At 40.6% G+C, this 16,006-nt stretch overlaps 1 protein-coding gene across 3 annotated transcripts in view; it reads right to left on the bottom strand.

Moving 5' to 3' along the window:
- The window catches only part of LOC135530928 (B-cell receptor CD22-like), a 35,686-nt gene extending 20,649 nt beyond the window's left edge, over nucleotides 1-15,037 (bottom strand). The window contains exons 1-13 of one of the 3 annotated variants that reach the window (XM_064959095.1): nucleotides 14,915-15,037; nucleotides 10,864-10,941; nucleotides 10,257-10,580; nucleotides 9,916-10,137; nucleotides 9,375-9,734; nucleotides 9,023-9,241; nucleotides 8,263-8,589; nucleotides 7,682-7,936; nucleotides 7,210-7,473; nucleotides 6,951-7,008; nucleotides 6,732-6,783; nucleotides 6,403-6,638; nucleotides 5,487-6,095 (exon numbers count right to left, since the gene is read on the bottom strand). In XM_064959095.1, coding sequence (XP_064815167.1) covers nucleotides 6,029-6,095; nucleotides 6,403-6,638; nucleotides 6,732-6,783; nucleotides 6,951-7,008; nucleotides 7,210-7,473; nucleotides 7,682-7,936; nucleotides 8,263-8,589; nucleotides 9,023-9,241; nucleotides 9,375-9,734; nucleotides 9,916-10,137; nucleotides 10,257-10,580; nucleotides 10,864-10,918 — 2,439 coding nt within the window. In that variant the 5' untranslated portion in view covers nucleotides 10,919-10,941; nucleotides 14,915-15,037 and the 3' untranslated portion in view covers nucleotides 5,487-6,028. Of the gene's footprint in view, nucleotides 1-5,486; nucleotides 6,096-6,402; nucleotides 6,639-6,731; nucleotides 6,784-6,950; nucleotides 7,009-7,209; nucleotides 7,474-7,681; nucleotides 7,937-8,262; nucleotides 8,590-9,022; nucleotides 9,242-9,374; nucleotides 9,735-9,915; nucleotides 10,138-10,256; nucleotides 10,581-10,863; nucleotides 10,942-12,025; nucleotides 12,081-14,914 lie in introns of those variants that run through there. The other 2 variants (XM_064959094.1, XM_064959096.1) reach the window with 2 other exon arrangements.
- Nucleotides 15,038-16,006: the final 969 nt, after the last annotated feature.

Raw genomic sequence — 16,006 nt, 5'->3', positions numbered from 1 at the left:
CACTGGAGTCATGAGGGGAGGAGAGGTCAACTGGAGTCATGAGGGGAGGAGAGGTCAACTGGAGTCATGAGGGGAGGAGAGGTCCACCACTGGAGTAATGGTGGGAGGAGAGGTCCACCACTGGAGTCCTGAGGGGAGGAGAGGTCCACCACTGGAGTCATGAGGGGAGGAGAGGTCCACCACTGGAGTCCTGAGGGGAGGAGAGGTCCATCACTGGAGTCATGAGGGGAGGAGAGGTCCATCACTGGAGTCCTGAGGGGAGGAGAGGTCCACCACTGGAGTCCTGAGGGGAGGAGAGGTCCATCACTGGAGTCATGAGGGGAGGAGAGGTCCACCACTGGAGTCCTGAGGGGAGGAGAGGTCCATCACTGGAGTCATGAGGGGAGGAGAGGTCCACCACTGGAGTACTGAGGGGAGGAGAGGTCCACCACTGGAGTACTGAGGGGAGGAGAGGTCCACCACTGGAGTCCTGAGGAGACACTGGAGTCCAGAAGAGAGGAGAGGTCTTCCACTGGAGTCCTGAGGGGAGGAGAGGTCCATCACTGGAGTCCTGAGGGGAGGAGAGGTCCACCAGCGCAATCCTGAGGGGAGGAGAGGTCCACCACTTGAGTCCTGAGGAGACACTGGAGTCCAGAAGAGGGGGAGAGTTCCACCACTGGAGTCCTGAGGGGAGGAGAGGTCCACTACTGGAGTCATGAGGGGAGGAGAGGTCCACTACTGGAGTCCTGAGGGGAGGAGAGGTCCACTACTGGAGTCATGAGGGGAGGAGAGGTCCACTACTGGAGTCATGAGGGGAGGAGATGCCCTCCCCTCCAGAAACATTGTAGCTAAACCTTACAATAAATCAATGTTAGATGTACAGCATGTATTTCTTTATTGTCATGTTTTGGTTAAATCAGAAATAATGGCTATGCTCACTGTGGTGGGGTCTGGTAGTGCAGTCTGTATATACTATGCCCCCTGTGGTGGGGTCTGGTAGTGCAGTCTGTATATACTATGCCCCCTGTGGTGGGGTCTGGTAGTGCAGTCTGTATATACTATGCCCCTTGCGGTGGGGTCTGGTAGTGCAGTCTGTATATACTATGCCCCTTGCGGTGGGGTCTGGTAGTGCAGTCTGTATATACTATGCCCCCTGTGGTGGGGTCTGGTAGTGCAGTCTGTATATACTATGCCCCTTGCGGTGGGGTCTGGTAGTGCAGTCTGTATATACTATGCCCCTTGCGGTGGGGTCTGGTAGTGCAGTCTGTATATACTATGCACCTATATACTTGCCCCTTTTTTATGAGCATGGCCTTATTTCTATCACAGCATTTTGGATGACGGTCATTCATATTCCGTTCACCCAGCTCAATGTAACATCAATACATTTAAGCTACTCCATGTCATGATACTCTAGAGTTCCTTATAGCCATCATGAGGTTGTTACAACCGAGCCTATGAATGAACGGTTACAACGTAGGTTCACAGGTCGAGCGAAATATTTGAGTATTCAATGTGACAGACAGTGACACATTCAATACCGCCTTGCACACTCTGGCCTGCATCTAGCTGATCTAGGATGTAATTATTCGTCCGACAGTTGCAAACAAGAGTTTCTCTTTGACAAATTCAGGTAATGTTTACCCCCATTTTGTTCCATTTGCTTTCTTTAAAACAACTTTTTTCAATAGAATAGGTGGAATGAATTCACCTCTGATCACATTCAAACACAGTTCACACATACAAACAGCATGATCACATTGGCAATTATAGAATTCCTTCTCGCATCTCTGAATTATACTCCTCTCACCTTTTGACTTCACTTGTGGACTTCAGTGCACAACACATCAGCTGTCTGTGAGCAGGAGAAAAAACCTTTGATTGGTCGGACAACATGTCAGTTCATGCTGCAAGAGCTCTGATAGGTTGGAGGATATCGTCCGGAAGTTGTCATAATTACTTTGTAAGTCTATGGAAGGGGTTGAGAACCATGAGCCTCCTCGGTTCTGTATTGAAGTCATTGTACCCAGAGGAGGACGAAAACTAGCTGTCCTCCGGTTACACCATGGTGCTACCCTGCAGAGTGCTGTTGAGGCTACAATAGACCTTCATTGGAAAACAGCTGTTTCAGTGAAATAACTACTGGCTGTGCTTATACAGCTGAATACCCTTCACTGGAGGAACAGACAAAGGGATAAACAAGAGTCATTTCAGTAAATATAAATTATATTTCTGAGGTTAATAAAACAACTAAGCAGCACTGCCTCTGTGTTTGAGTAATCAACTCGACACTAAGATTATATTATTTGAATCAGCTGTGTAGTGCTTGGGCAAAAACCAAAACGTTCACACCTTGGGGTCCCCAGGACTGAGTTGAGGAGACGCTGGCCGAGCCACTCATGGTTAAATGATTCAATGTCGCCATCATGTGTCTAATAGGCAGAAATACAAGAAACAAGAGCTGAGTGGAAATAGTTATGAATCAATGTATTAATAGTTGATCAAATAATGTGTGTATTTATTGTCTTAAATGTTGATCTTATTTACAACATGATGCTTATACTGTATTGACACTAAACCACGCTGTAAAAACTGCAAATGTAAACATGTATTTAACGTATATAAAATACATAATAATGATAGTTAATAATGAAAAATGTGATGACAAAACACGTGATATCATGAAACTGAACAATATATTATTATGTAATATAAAATTATAATTAATATAAAATGTAAAAAACTGCAAATGTTTAAATGTATGTAATGTGCTGATTACATGTTTTTAAACAAAAAAATCTAAAATCTAAAATCTATAATAAGTAATAATGTCTAACAGCAATACAAAGTAAATCATTCTTAAACACATCAGGAGAAACTTAGTCGGGGCTCCTGAGTGGTGCAGTGGTCTAAGACACTGCATCACAGTTACTAGCTGTGCCACTAGAGATCCTGGTTTGAGTCGGCCGCGACCGGGAGACCCATCAGGCGGTGGATAACTGGCCCAGCGTCTTCCGGGTTAGGGAAGGGTTTGGTAGGCAGGGACGTCCTTGTTCCATTGCGCTCTAGCGACTCCTGTGGCGTGTCGGGTGTGACACAGTCGCCAGGTGCAAGGTGTTTCCTCTGACACATCAGTGTGGCTGGCTTGAGTGTTCTGTGGGAAGTGTGGCTTGGTTGGGTTATGTTACGGAGGACGTGTGGCTCTTGACCTTCGACTCTCCCAAGTCCATACGGGAGTTGGACTGGACATGATAACAGGCTACACTAGACTATATATGGATAACAGGCTACATTAGACTATGGATAACAGGCTACATTAGACTATATATGGATAACAGGCTACATTAGACTATATATGGATAACAGTCTACATTAGACTATATATGGATAACAGGCTACATTAGACTATATATGGATAACAGGCTACATTAGACTATATATGGATAACATGCTACATTAGACTATGGATAACAGGCTACATTAGACTATATATGGATAACAGGCTACATTAGACTATATATGGATAACATGCTACATTAGACTATGGATAACAGGCTACATTAGACTATATATGGATAACAGTCTACATTAGACTATATATGGATAACAGGCTACATTGACTATATATGGATAACAGGCTACATTAGACTATATATGGATAACATGCTACATTAGACTATATATGGATAACAGGCTACATTAGACTATATATGGATAACAGGCTACATTAGACTATATATGGATAACAGGCTACATTAGACTCTATATGGATAACAGTCTACATTAGACTATATATGGATAACATGCTACATTAGACTATGGATAACAGGCTACAATCGACTATATATGGATAACAGGCTACAATAGACTATATATGGATAACAGGCTACATTAGACTATGTATGGATAACATGCTACATTAGACTATGTATGGCTAACAGGATATTTTAATGTGCGTAAACATACAGTATACTTAACAGTGATGTAATGTATTCTCTAACTACTAGTTGGACAAAATGGTGGACTGTCATTCTCTAACTACCAGTTGGACAAAATGGTGGACTGTCATTCTCTAACTACCAGTTGGACAAAATGGTGGACCGTCATTCTCTAACTACCAGTTGGACAAAATGGTGGACCGTCATTCTCTTACTACCAGTTGGACAAAATGGTGGACCGTCATTCTTATATCAGGCAATAATCTCACTGCCTGGTCTGAACTCGTTAACTGTCAGATATATTATTGTCAATCATCAACATTCCAGAATGTTCTATCTCTCAGTGTTCTGGATTGGAATGCCATCACTGACTGAATTACCCTCCACACTCCAAACATAGATGTTATGTCATGTTGTGTGTTTTAAAAATGACAATGAATAATATGTAATGTAACTGGTTGTGTGTCTAGGTGCTGGACATTGCTCCTTCTGAAAGTGTCTGTGGAGTTTTTGTACTGACATGATAATAATGATGAAGATGAATGAACCACTATTGCTATACAAACTAATGTAAATGTCTTATTTGTAGTTACTGTATGTAGTGTAAAGTACAAGAGGTGTGATTTTGAAAGCGTTTCACTTTCTCTCCACTGAAGATTCTGTTATAACAAGGTAAAAACAATGACAATGAAGTTCATTCTTAAAAGTCTATTTAAAAAAATGTAACAACACAGTTTACAAAAAATAAAATTTGATAAAAGCAATAAGAAACGTTGCATCAAGCAGAACTCTTTCCTGGACGTTGAGGCAAAAGTCTCACAAGTTTGATGATTGTTTCAGAAACATAACATAAAAAAGATAGAATTATATACAATGCATTGGGAAAGTATTCAGACCACTTGACTTTTTTCAAATGTTGATATGTTACAGCCTTATTCTAAAATAGATTAAATAAAAATATACCACACTATCCCCATAATGGCAAAACAAAAACAGGTTTTTAGAAAGGTTTTCAAATGTATTAAAACTAAAAAACAGAAATACATTATTTAGATAAGTATTCAGACCTTTTGCTTTGAGACTCGAAATTGAACTCAGCTGCATCCTGTTTCTATTAATCATCCTTGAGATGTTTCTACAACTTGATTGGAGTCCACCTGTAGTAAATTAAATTAATTGGACATGATTTGGAAAGGCACACACCTGTCTACAAGGTCCCACAGTTTGCAGTGCATGTCAGAGCAAAAATAATGAGGTCGAAGGATTTGTCTCTAGAACTCCGAGACAGGATTGTGCTGAGGCACAGATCTGGGGAAGGGTACCAAAACATTTCTGTATTTTTTTAATGTCCAAGAAAACAGTGGCCTCCATCATTCTTAAATAGAAGACGTTTGGAACCACCAAGACCCTTCCTAGAGCTGGCCGCCTGGCCAAACTGATCAATCGGGGAGAAGGGCCTTGGTCAGTGAGGTGACCAAGAACCCGATGGTCACTCTGACAGAACTCCAGAGTTCCTCTGTGTAGATGAACAGCTCAGGGCTGTTCTTATGCACAATGCAACGCGGGAGTGCTTGGATGCACCACAAACCCAGAGGTGCCTTATTTTAAACTGGTTACCAATGTCCTTAGACCAGTAAATACAAATGTTAATACCCATGGTATACGGTCTGGTATACCACACCTGTCAGCCAATCAGCATTCAGGGCTCCAACCACCCAGTTTATAATGGTCAATATTCCACACCTCCACAGGCATTATATCACTTAGTTTAGATATACAGGTCCAGATATACAAGGTTTTTGTCAAACTTGTTCTGTTCAGGTCTTCTTCTTTCTGGGTTTGTTGCATTCAGGTCTTCTTGGTTCTGGGTTTGTTGTGTTCAGGTCTTCTTGGTTCAGGGCTTGTTGTGTTTGGGTCTTCTTGGTTCTGGGTTTGTTGTGTTCAGGTCTTCTTGGTTCTGGGTTTGTTGTGTTCAGGTCTTCTTGGTTCTGGGTTTGTTGCGTTCAGGTACTCTTGGTTCTGGGTTTGTTGTGTTCAGGTCTTCTTGGTTCTGGGTTTGTTGTGTTTGGGTCTTCTTGGTTCTGGGTTTGTTGTGTTCAGGTCTTCTTGGTTCAGGGTTTATTGACTGTACTGTAGAGAACAGAGGAGTCCTCCTCAGCTGCTTGTGCTGCTGCAGGTCTGAAGAGAGAAACAGAAATGAAACAAAGACAGCGTCCCAAATGGTGGCACCCTATAGGGCTCTGTCTAAAGTAGTGCCCTAAATAGGGAATAGGGTGCCATTTGGAACAGAAGAACAGTTCCTCAAAACCATCATCACATCTCTCCCTCATTATAGACATGTCATAGTAACTGTCCTGAGATGTCCATTGTTGGGTTCATAGTTTGGCTTCATAGTTTTCACTAAGGGTCAATTGTTTTGCTTATTGATGACATCTCCTACAATAAACTGCAGCATATGAATGACCTTAATGCAGAATATGCTCACCGGGTGGTAGAACTGGGGAGGTTGAATTTCACAGCAGCGTATTGGACATCTTGGTCCTGTTTCTGTGGTTGATGCAGCTGGACGGTGGAGTACAGAGGCACTTCCTGGTTTTTGGAGCCAGAGAAGTGGACACTGGCGTAGTGAACATCATCCTGGTTGTCTGTGTCAGCTGTCTGTGCTGCAGTAGAGGTCATGGCCATGTTTGAGATGTTGTCATACACTGGACTAGAGTCTCCCTGATGGAGAGAGAGGACAGACAACATGAGGAGTGGAAATGTTCCACAAAGAATACAGTCATCACAGTCTCCTTCTGATTCCAACAGACTCACCTGTCCATCGTCTGCTGTGTCTCTTGTGTTGGTGGGTTTGGAGGCCTTCTTCCTGTTTTGCACATTAATAATGAATAAATAAATTAATAAATTAATGAAGTTAACAACAAATCAGAGGGCTACATTTAAATAATGAACAAAATAAAAAGATACATTTAAACAAATCTGAGTGTTAAGGTGAAAGAATAATACAAATATCAGTTTTCCTTCTTCACTCACCTGAACAACATGAGTCCAGAGAGACAGAGGATGAGAACCAGAACTGAGGTCTGTTTCCCTATAATACAATATGGATGATATGAGTACATGGCATTATATAATAAACTAAAAATAAACTATAATACAGGACAGTAATGCAATACTTGTTAAGGGATCTTATAACCCAATGTATAGCTATAAACTAAGGTGTAATAAGCCAAAACATAATGATTAAAATTAGCTTGAAACATGTAGTTTTGTATTGAAGATGTAACTTTACCTGCTACAATGATCATCAGAGCTGTAGAGTTATTAGATGCTATTATATTCTCAGCCTCACAGTAATATTCTCCTCTGTCCTCAGAGATGATGTTAGTGATGTTGTAACTCTGTCCTGATGCCTTTGGTGAGGCTACGTTCTTCTTGTACCAGGTGTATTTGTCCACAGGTGGGTTGGCATCACTGCTGCAGGTCAGAGTCACTGAACTGCCCTCCACTATTTCACCAGAGGGACTGACTGACACTGAGGTGTTCCTTGGTCCATCTGATGTAAAAGACAGTGGATTTAGTAAGAGAACTAATTAGGTCAGTTAAACATATTCTATACATTTTCCACAAATGTACTTTTCCACACAATGACTTTTAGCTCCATCCTCTTATTGAAGATTCTCTATTCAAGTATCATGTGGAGCCAATATCTGTCACTACAATGTTAATATACCAAACTAAAGGGTTAAACCCAATGTACTTACATGTGACAGTGAGAGTCTCTTCAGCAGAGGGGAGATCCTCATGTCCTTCTACAGAACAGGAGTATCTGCCTGTATCCTCACTGCTGACTGAGAACAGGATATAGACAGGAGAGGAGGTGTTGCTGTTTGGTATAGACTGTCCATTCTTATACCAACTGTAGACTGTGATGGGGTCCAGTGTACAGTTGGTTCTACATCTCAGTGTGACTCTCTCCCCCTCTGACACAGATGTAGGATCCATCTCCAACACAACATCTAGAGTAAAAGGAACCACATCATTATTCTCCTCCTATATATGTCCTCTTATGTGAAATATCATATTTGTTTTTTTCCCTGTTACATAACACTGCAGTGTCTGCATGACTGCCCTTAAATAAGGTAATTACGGTCATTAATTTGATATATTTAGACAGGACAGTCAACTCTGTAATAATTTCCATTGTTTTCCAGGAAGTCCTGGGTTCCTTAGAATCAATAAAACAGATTAAAATACAACATTCTCATTAGCATACATACAAAACAACACTCACATTACAGCTATCAAGATATGTGTCATAGATGTGAGATGAGTGACAGATTACCTGTGACAGTCAGAGAGACAGGTGAGCCAGAATACTTTCCTCCAGATGTTATGAATCTGAACCTGAACCCAGCAGAGTCACTCAATCTCAGGTGTGTGATTCTCAGGGTACAGTCACTCTCCTTATCCCCAAGGTACTCTATATGACCCTCATACCCTGGCACTGAGCTCAGATCTACAGGATCCATACCAGACCATTTAGTAAACCAGAAAGCTTGTTTGATCTCATGGTAACTGGGATATGTGTAAGAGCAGGATATGTCCACTGTTGACCCCTTCAAAGCACAGATACTCTGATGGGTGTAAGTCACACTCCAACACTTCTGACCTGAAATACAAGACAATATAACACCTTTATAAAATGCTTAATTACAATATCTACTGTATACACTTATGCTGTTACGTTCCCCAGCAAGAAAACCTCAAATGTAACCAAAACACAAATGGGAATTAATAAAAGAGTCACTGACAAAGACAAAAATGAGACCAGTGGGCTCTGAAAGACACTCATGGGGGAGTCCATTGAAAATGTACTATCAACAACAACTGGAACTAAAAAGACATGAGCTTCCACAACATTAAAGTAAATCCATCCATTGACTGCATTTTCATGAATTTGATTATATATCTTGAAGCCCATTCAACACTGCGTGGCAAAGCATACAGAACTAAAGCAGAAGTGGATGTCACATTCACAGCAAATTCAATAATGATTGTCTGACAACCTGAAACAAATGTTGTATGTAAAAGTCCACACTCACACACTGCAGGAGAGAGGAGATCCTCATGGCCTTTTACAGCACAGGAGTAACTGTCTGCATCACTAAAGGAGTCTGAGTCCAGGCTGGAAGTGTCCTCCTTTACTTTGTGTCTGTTCTTATACCAGATGTAGGTGGGGTTGTCAGGCAGAGTACAGGTGGTGATACAGGTCAGTGTCCTCTTCCCTGCCTCTGTGGCAGGAGTCACCTTCACCTGCAGGTCTGAATACAGAGTCAATGACAATAACATCATTAAACCAATAGTGTATTATGGATAAAACATGTATAATGAAACATCTAATAGAAATGTATGTATTAACATGATCCTGTATGTATTAACATGATCCAGTGTTACCTGTGACAGTCAGAGTTGTTCCAGGGAAGCTGTGTCCCCATCTTGATGTCTGTGTGTTGAATATGAACTTGTACTGAGCAGAGTCCTCCTCTCTCAGATCTGTGATTCTCAGGGTGGAGCGACCTCTCTCCTTCTCTCCAACATACTCCACACGACCTGCATACCCTGGGTCTGTGGTTAGGTCCTCAGGGATCAACTCATCCCTCCAGCTGTCACTCTGTTTAGGACTAAACCAGAGTGATGATTTGACTGTATCATCACCACTTATATAAGTACAGGATATATCCACTGTTGACCTCTTCAAGACACAGATTGTCCTCTTGGTGTAAGTCACTCTGTTGCAGCTCTGACCCTGAACACCTGAAATATAATGATAAGAATGCATGATTTACTCAGTGGGATCGTGAGCATCAGTAATCCAATATAGTTCTGCCATCCTGTGTTACTGTTATGCTAAGTGTTATCTATGAGGACTGTTTATTAGACAGAATAATTACACTTGAAAAGGTATACTAGAATACTGAGTTAAATTCACACTCACACACTGCAGGAGAGGGGAGATCCTCATGGCCTTTTACAGCACAGGAGTAGCTGTCTTTACTGTTACTGTAGACTGAGTATTTGTACTGGGGGGAGGTTCTCTCGTGTTGATGTTGTCCGTTCTTGTACCAGATGTAGGTGGGGTTGTCAGTCAGAGTACAGGTGGTGATACAGGTCAGTGTCGTCCAATACTCCCCTCTTGTTCCCCCAGTCACCTTTAGATCTGTAGTTACGAAACAACAATGGAGAACATCTGTCAGTCAGCACCATTCCAAGTTCTCATTGAAAATGTAATACATCATTAGAAGTGGTAACTGTTCTCTTTATGTCAGATTACAGAACCTGTGACAGAGAGAGTGACAGCTGAGCCAGATGTCCTTGAGCCTGTTGAAAATGAGAAGTAATATGATGCTGAATCCTCCTCTCTCAGGTCTGTGATTCTCAGGGTGCAGTCATTCTCCTTATTCCCACGGTACTCTATACGATCCTCATATTTATCTGGGATGTGAGTCCAGGTCAAACTCTTCCATTTATACCATGTGGTTGCTGTGACTGTATGACCTCTGGGATATGTGTAAGAGCAGGATAGATCCACTGTTGACCCCTTCAAGGTACAGAAACTATTCTTGGTGTAGGTCACAATCCTGCTATTCTGACCCAGAATCACTGAAACACAGTCACACAACAAAAGGGAATCAGAATGAAGTCAAGGTCTTTTGGCTCACACTGACAATAAGGTTTGTCCACACTTTGTTGCCATAGTTGCTGAGTTGAGTGTGGATGGAAACCACAGATAAGGGTCACTCAGTGAGGTGTGAAAGATAACTATTTAAAAGTGAAGTGGAGACTCCTAACAGAACACACCAGAACAACATTATGATTCTTATCCTTTTAGAAATGTCTGTAGATTGATACATAGAGCAACTAAAACATAAGAATGAGACCATACCTGCTACAGACCAGAGAAAGACCACCAACACACTTCCTGCTGTTCTCAAGGCCATTGTTGCATCTCCCACCCTGCAGTCTTAGAAACATAAACAACAACTCACTCTATAGCTGGTGAATAACTCCACCTGATACATTGAAGTAGAAACTGTAAATGGGGTACAGGGCCTCATTACTGAAAATGAACCAGGCTCATATTGTGTTCTGTTGTATTGTGCTATATGATTGTCTATGTGAATACTGTCAGTATGTAATGTGTGTGACGAGTTGCATGTCTGTCTACATCTGTCTATTTAACCTGACATGATGTATGATGCAAAAATAATTTCCTAATGTATACAACAGTCATCATCATTATAAACAACAACAATCACTTATTGAATAAATCTGTAGTACTGTAAACACATATTTCTGACCACAAGGTTCAATGATAGGAGCTACCTCCAAGCTGTGAGGCTAAACAGCAAGTGACTCAGACAGACAGACAGACAGACAGACAGACAGACAGAGACAGAGAGAGAGAGACAGAGAGACAGAGACAGAGACAGAGAGAGAGAGAGAGAGAGAGAGAGAGAGAGAGAGAGAGAGAGAGAGAGAGAGAGAGAGAGAGAAGCCAGCCAGCCAGCCTTCGCTTTGGTAAATGTTGCTTGTTGTTCTGCTATTTCCTGAGTACTTTATTATTTTATGACATTTCAGTAGTTCTAAACCTGCAACTGCCTCCTGACTCTCTACACTTGTGACTGTAAAAAATAAACGGCAGTCATCTTCTCCAGCGCCAACAAGGTGACCCCTTTTACACAAGAATGTTTATGCATGTGTGCTGTTGGTGAGACTACTGGTCTCACCTCGCTGGCTATCAGGTCAACAAGGCCGTCATGTCTAGCAATGTACACATCCCCCCCCCCCCACACACACACTGCAGTATTACAATGTTTGTCTGCATGTCTTTTTTACCCTGGTTAATCATCTCATCCCTCTGTAGATCAACACTCCAACACTGAGACACTTTATGAATACTGGCCCTGATGTAACAACCAAAACATAACTCAAAACATAACAAGGAGTAAAATGATACGTTACCCTCAAGTATATGTCTTATGTCTATATTACTAAAAACAAAGAACCAAAAAACTATATTTCAAGATATTGTCAAGAGTACTTACAGAGTGAAGTGAAGGGGAGAGTCTTGTACAGTGAGTTAACTTACTGGTATTGAGTGGGAACTGCTAGTAAGTGTCAGTTCTGTGGTTGATACATATTTATAGTAGTCAGAACACAAGTAGCTGATACAGAACTGTCCTTTCCTTCCTCTTTAAGACATTAACATGCATGACAACCAGAACAGCATGTCAGAGAACGGAGGTTACTGTATTAAAATGGGCCTTACATTTCTATAATGGACTAAATGTTCCCCAAATCCACTTTTATTTGAATACAGAACCATGTTAACAATATGTTGACTATTCTATATGGAATGTTTATAATATCTTAGAATGTGTTGTCTTGTCCCTCTGAGTTCTACTTGGAACAGGTCAAAGTTCCATTTACATTTGGACAGTTCCATGATGTCATTCATACTATTCTACAAACACATTCAATTTACATTCCTCATCAGCTGCATCAACCTGGTACTGAAGGTTCCAATGTTCTAGACTAGAGCTCCTCCTACTGGCATCTCCACATTACTGCACCATCCTAATAATAATGTCCTCAATAATGTTGGGCTAATAACAACATTACAAACTGACAATACATCAGATAAAATGGTGAAACACAACACTGTCTACTTGACAAAGTCACATTTAATCACACAAACACTGATGTCTGTAGTACAACATGCCACCATCATATTATGTTACACTGTTGACCCTTGTGTACAGTACTGGTAGTAGCATTAGTTAGCAGAGGAATCAGTATCATCATCACCATAGTCTGCTGTATTGACTGCTGCTGTCCATATACTGTATAGTCTAATGTAGCCTGTTATCCATATATAGTCTAATGTAGCATGTTATCCATATATAGTCTAATGTAGCCTGTTACCCATATATAGTCTAATGTAGCCTGTTATCCATATATAGTCTAATGTAGCATGTTATCCATATATAGTCTAATGTAGCATGTTATCCATATATAGTCTAATGTAGCATGTTATCCATATATAGTCTAATGTAGCCTGTTATCCATATATAGTCTAATGTAGCCTGTTATCCATATATAGTCTAGTGTAGCATGTTATCCATATATAGTCTAATGTAGCCTGTTATCCATATGTAGTCTAATGTAGCCTGTTATCCATATATAGTCTAATGCAGCCTGTTATCCATATATAGTCTAATGTAGCCTGTTATCCATATATAGTCTAATGTAGCCTGTTATCCATATATAGTCTAATGTAGCATGTTATCCATATATAGTCTAATGTAGCCTGTTATCCATATATAGTCTAATGTAGCATGTTATCCATATATAGTCTAATGTAGCATGTTATCCATATATAGTCTAATGTAGCCTGTTATCCATATATAGTCTAATGTAGCCTGTTATCCATATATAGTCTAATGTAGCCTGTTATCCATATATAGTCTAATGTAGCCTGTTATCCATATATAGTCTAATGTAGCCTGTTATCCATATATAGTCTAATGTAGCCTGTTATCCATATATAGTTTAATGTAGCCTGTTATCCATATATAGTCTAATGTAGCCTGTTATCCATATATAGTCTAATGTAGCCTGTTATCCATATATAGTCTAATGTAGCCTGTTATCTATATATAGTCTAATGTAGCCTGTTATCCATATATAGTCTAATGTAGCCTGTTATCCATATATAGTCTAATGTAGCCTGTTATCCATATATAGTCTAATGTAGCCTGTTATCCATATATAGTCTAATGTCGCCTGTTATCCATATATAGTCTAATGTAGCCTGTTATCCATATATAGTCTAATGTAGCCTGTTATCCATATATAGTCTAATGTCGCCTGTTATCCATATATAGTCTAATGTAGCCTGTTATCCATATATAGTCTAATGTCGCCTGTTATCCATATATAGTTTCATGTTGTGGTGAAATCCTGCACAGATCCTTCACTGTGCGCTGCCACTTTAAGAGCACATCAGCAGTCAGGAAGGAGTAAATAAAGCTCTTCTGGCTCTCTGTGTGGAGCTGTTGGTTGGACCACAGTGTGTGCAACTCTGCAGAAGTCCTGTTTATTTTCAGTGTGCTTAGTTGTAAAGTGTTAAGTTGATCGCCGGTGTTACCTCTCTAGGTCGTGGTTTTAAAATGCTTGTTTTTCCTGATGTTGAAGTTAGGTTCACTTTAGGTTCTTAACAGACAAACAAACTGTATGTAGGTCTACATTATTTATATCTAGGTTAACAGACAAACTGTATGTAGGTCTACATTATGTATGTCTAGATTAACAGACAAACAAACTGTATGTTGGTCTACATTATGTATATCTAGGTTAACAGACAACAAACTGTATGTAGGTCTACATTATGTATGTCAAGGTTAACAGACAAACAAACTGTATGTAGGTCTACATAATGTATGTCTAGGTTAACAGACAAACAAACTGTATGTAGTCTACATAATGTATGTCTAGGTTAACAGACAAACTGTATGAAGGTCTACATTATGTATGTCTAGGCTAACAGACAAACAAACTGTATGTAGGTCTACATTATCTATGTCTAGGCTAACATACAAACAAACTGTATGTAGGTCTACATTATATATGTCTAGGTTAACACACAAACAAACTGTATGGAGGTCTACATTATGTATATCTAGGTTAACAGACAAACAAACTGCATGAAGGTCTACCTTATGTATGCCTAGGTTAACAGACAAACAAACTGTATGTTGGTCTACATTATGTATGTCTAGGCTAACAGACAAACGAACTGTATTTAGGTCTACATTATGTATGTCTAGGCTAACAGACAAACAAAACAGCAATATAAAAACATTGTCATATCAGAAGTTTGAGGACTAGAAACCAATAATAATGACAAGATAGACATCACCAAGCGTACTTACAGCGTGAGGAGAGAGAGGGGAGGTGAGCTCACTGTCCAAACAGAGAATGAAACAGAATGGTGTGAGTTCTGTGGTTGACAGCAACTAGATGTACTGAGGGGCTGAAAGGTGCTGCAGAGCTGGCTTCCTGTCCTCATGATGCCTCTTCCTGGCAACCAACACGCCAGTGAAGGGCTTTAAGAACGGTGTGGACATCTTCATGAGGAGAGAGAGGGACTTTACAAGAAATGTCTGTCTGATATGTCATAGGCTACTTGTATTTCTTCATTGGTGGCTCCAATATGGATGGTGGATAGATGGGTCCCTCCTGAGAGGATTGAGAAACACTAGTTCTGGTGGGGGTGCTGTTCATTCCCCAAACATGTTGCTGAAACTGTTTTTGGGTTTTAGAACACCAGTATCCATAGCCTTTCTGAATAATGACATTACATTAACAATGATACTACATCTGATTTGATTAAACTGTATTTTATTATGAATGAATACAACTGATTGACATAATAAAACAGTAAGTCATTTGTTCACTCAGCTCCCCCACATGCCGAGAGGATACAGACAGATTGTCTTTTTACATTGATGCTCTCAATCAATCATTATGTGCTCCTCATATTGTCACTTTAGTCAACTTGAATTGAATTAGTCCACTGAACATCATGTATAAAATCACTGAACTGAAGATACGGGCCTTGATCCAATATCCACAGAAGCACACTACTTGTTTCAGTTAAGGTGGTCTGGTGTGGATGTTAGAACACCGCATGGACACTGAGGGCGTTCCAGGCTGACTATATTGCAGTCAAGCTGTGTGCAGCAACCAATGGTTGTGTGCCACATCATCGATTGCGCAGTCAGGAAACGCAGGTTAACTGATATCTTAAACACAAACACCTATCCAGGCATTGTGAGATCTGGCAGGCGACTGTAATATAGTCTGCCTGGAACAGGCCCTATATTCATTTGCAATTGAATTCAAAATCAGCTCAGGCTGAGGGAGCAGGGAAAGGGAATCAGAGGAGCCCTCCTCTTCACTTTGATTGACACTTCACACACTCATACTGTATGTCCAGTGTTCTGTATGTGCTGTGTGTCAGA

This window comes from Oncorhynchus masou, unplaced genomic scaffold (genome assembly GCF_036934945.1).
Source record: "Oncorhynchus masou masou isolate Uvic2021 unplaced genomic scaffold, UVic_Omas_1.1 unplaced_scaffold_1461, whole genome shotgun sequence".
NCBI lineage: Eukaryota > Metazoa > Chordata > Actinopteri > Salmoniformes > Salmonidae > Oncorhynchus > Oncorhynchus masou.
This window is presented reverse-complemented; position numbering and strand designations above follow the sequence as displayed.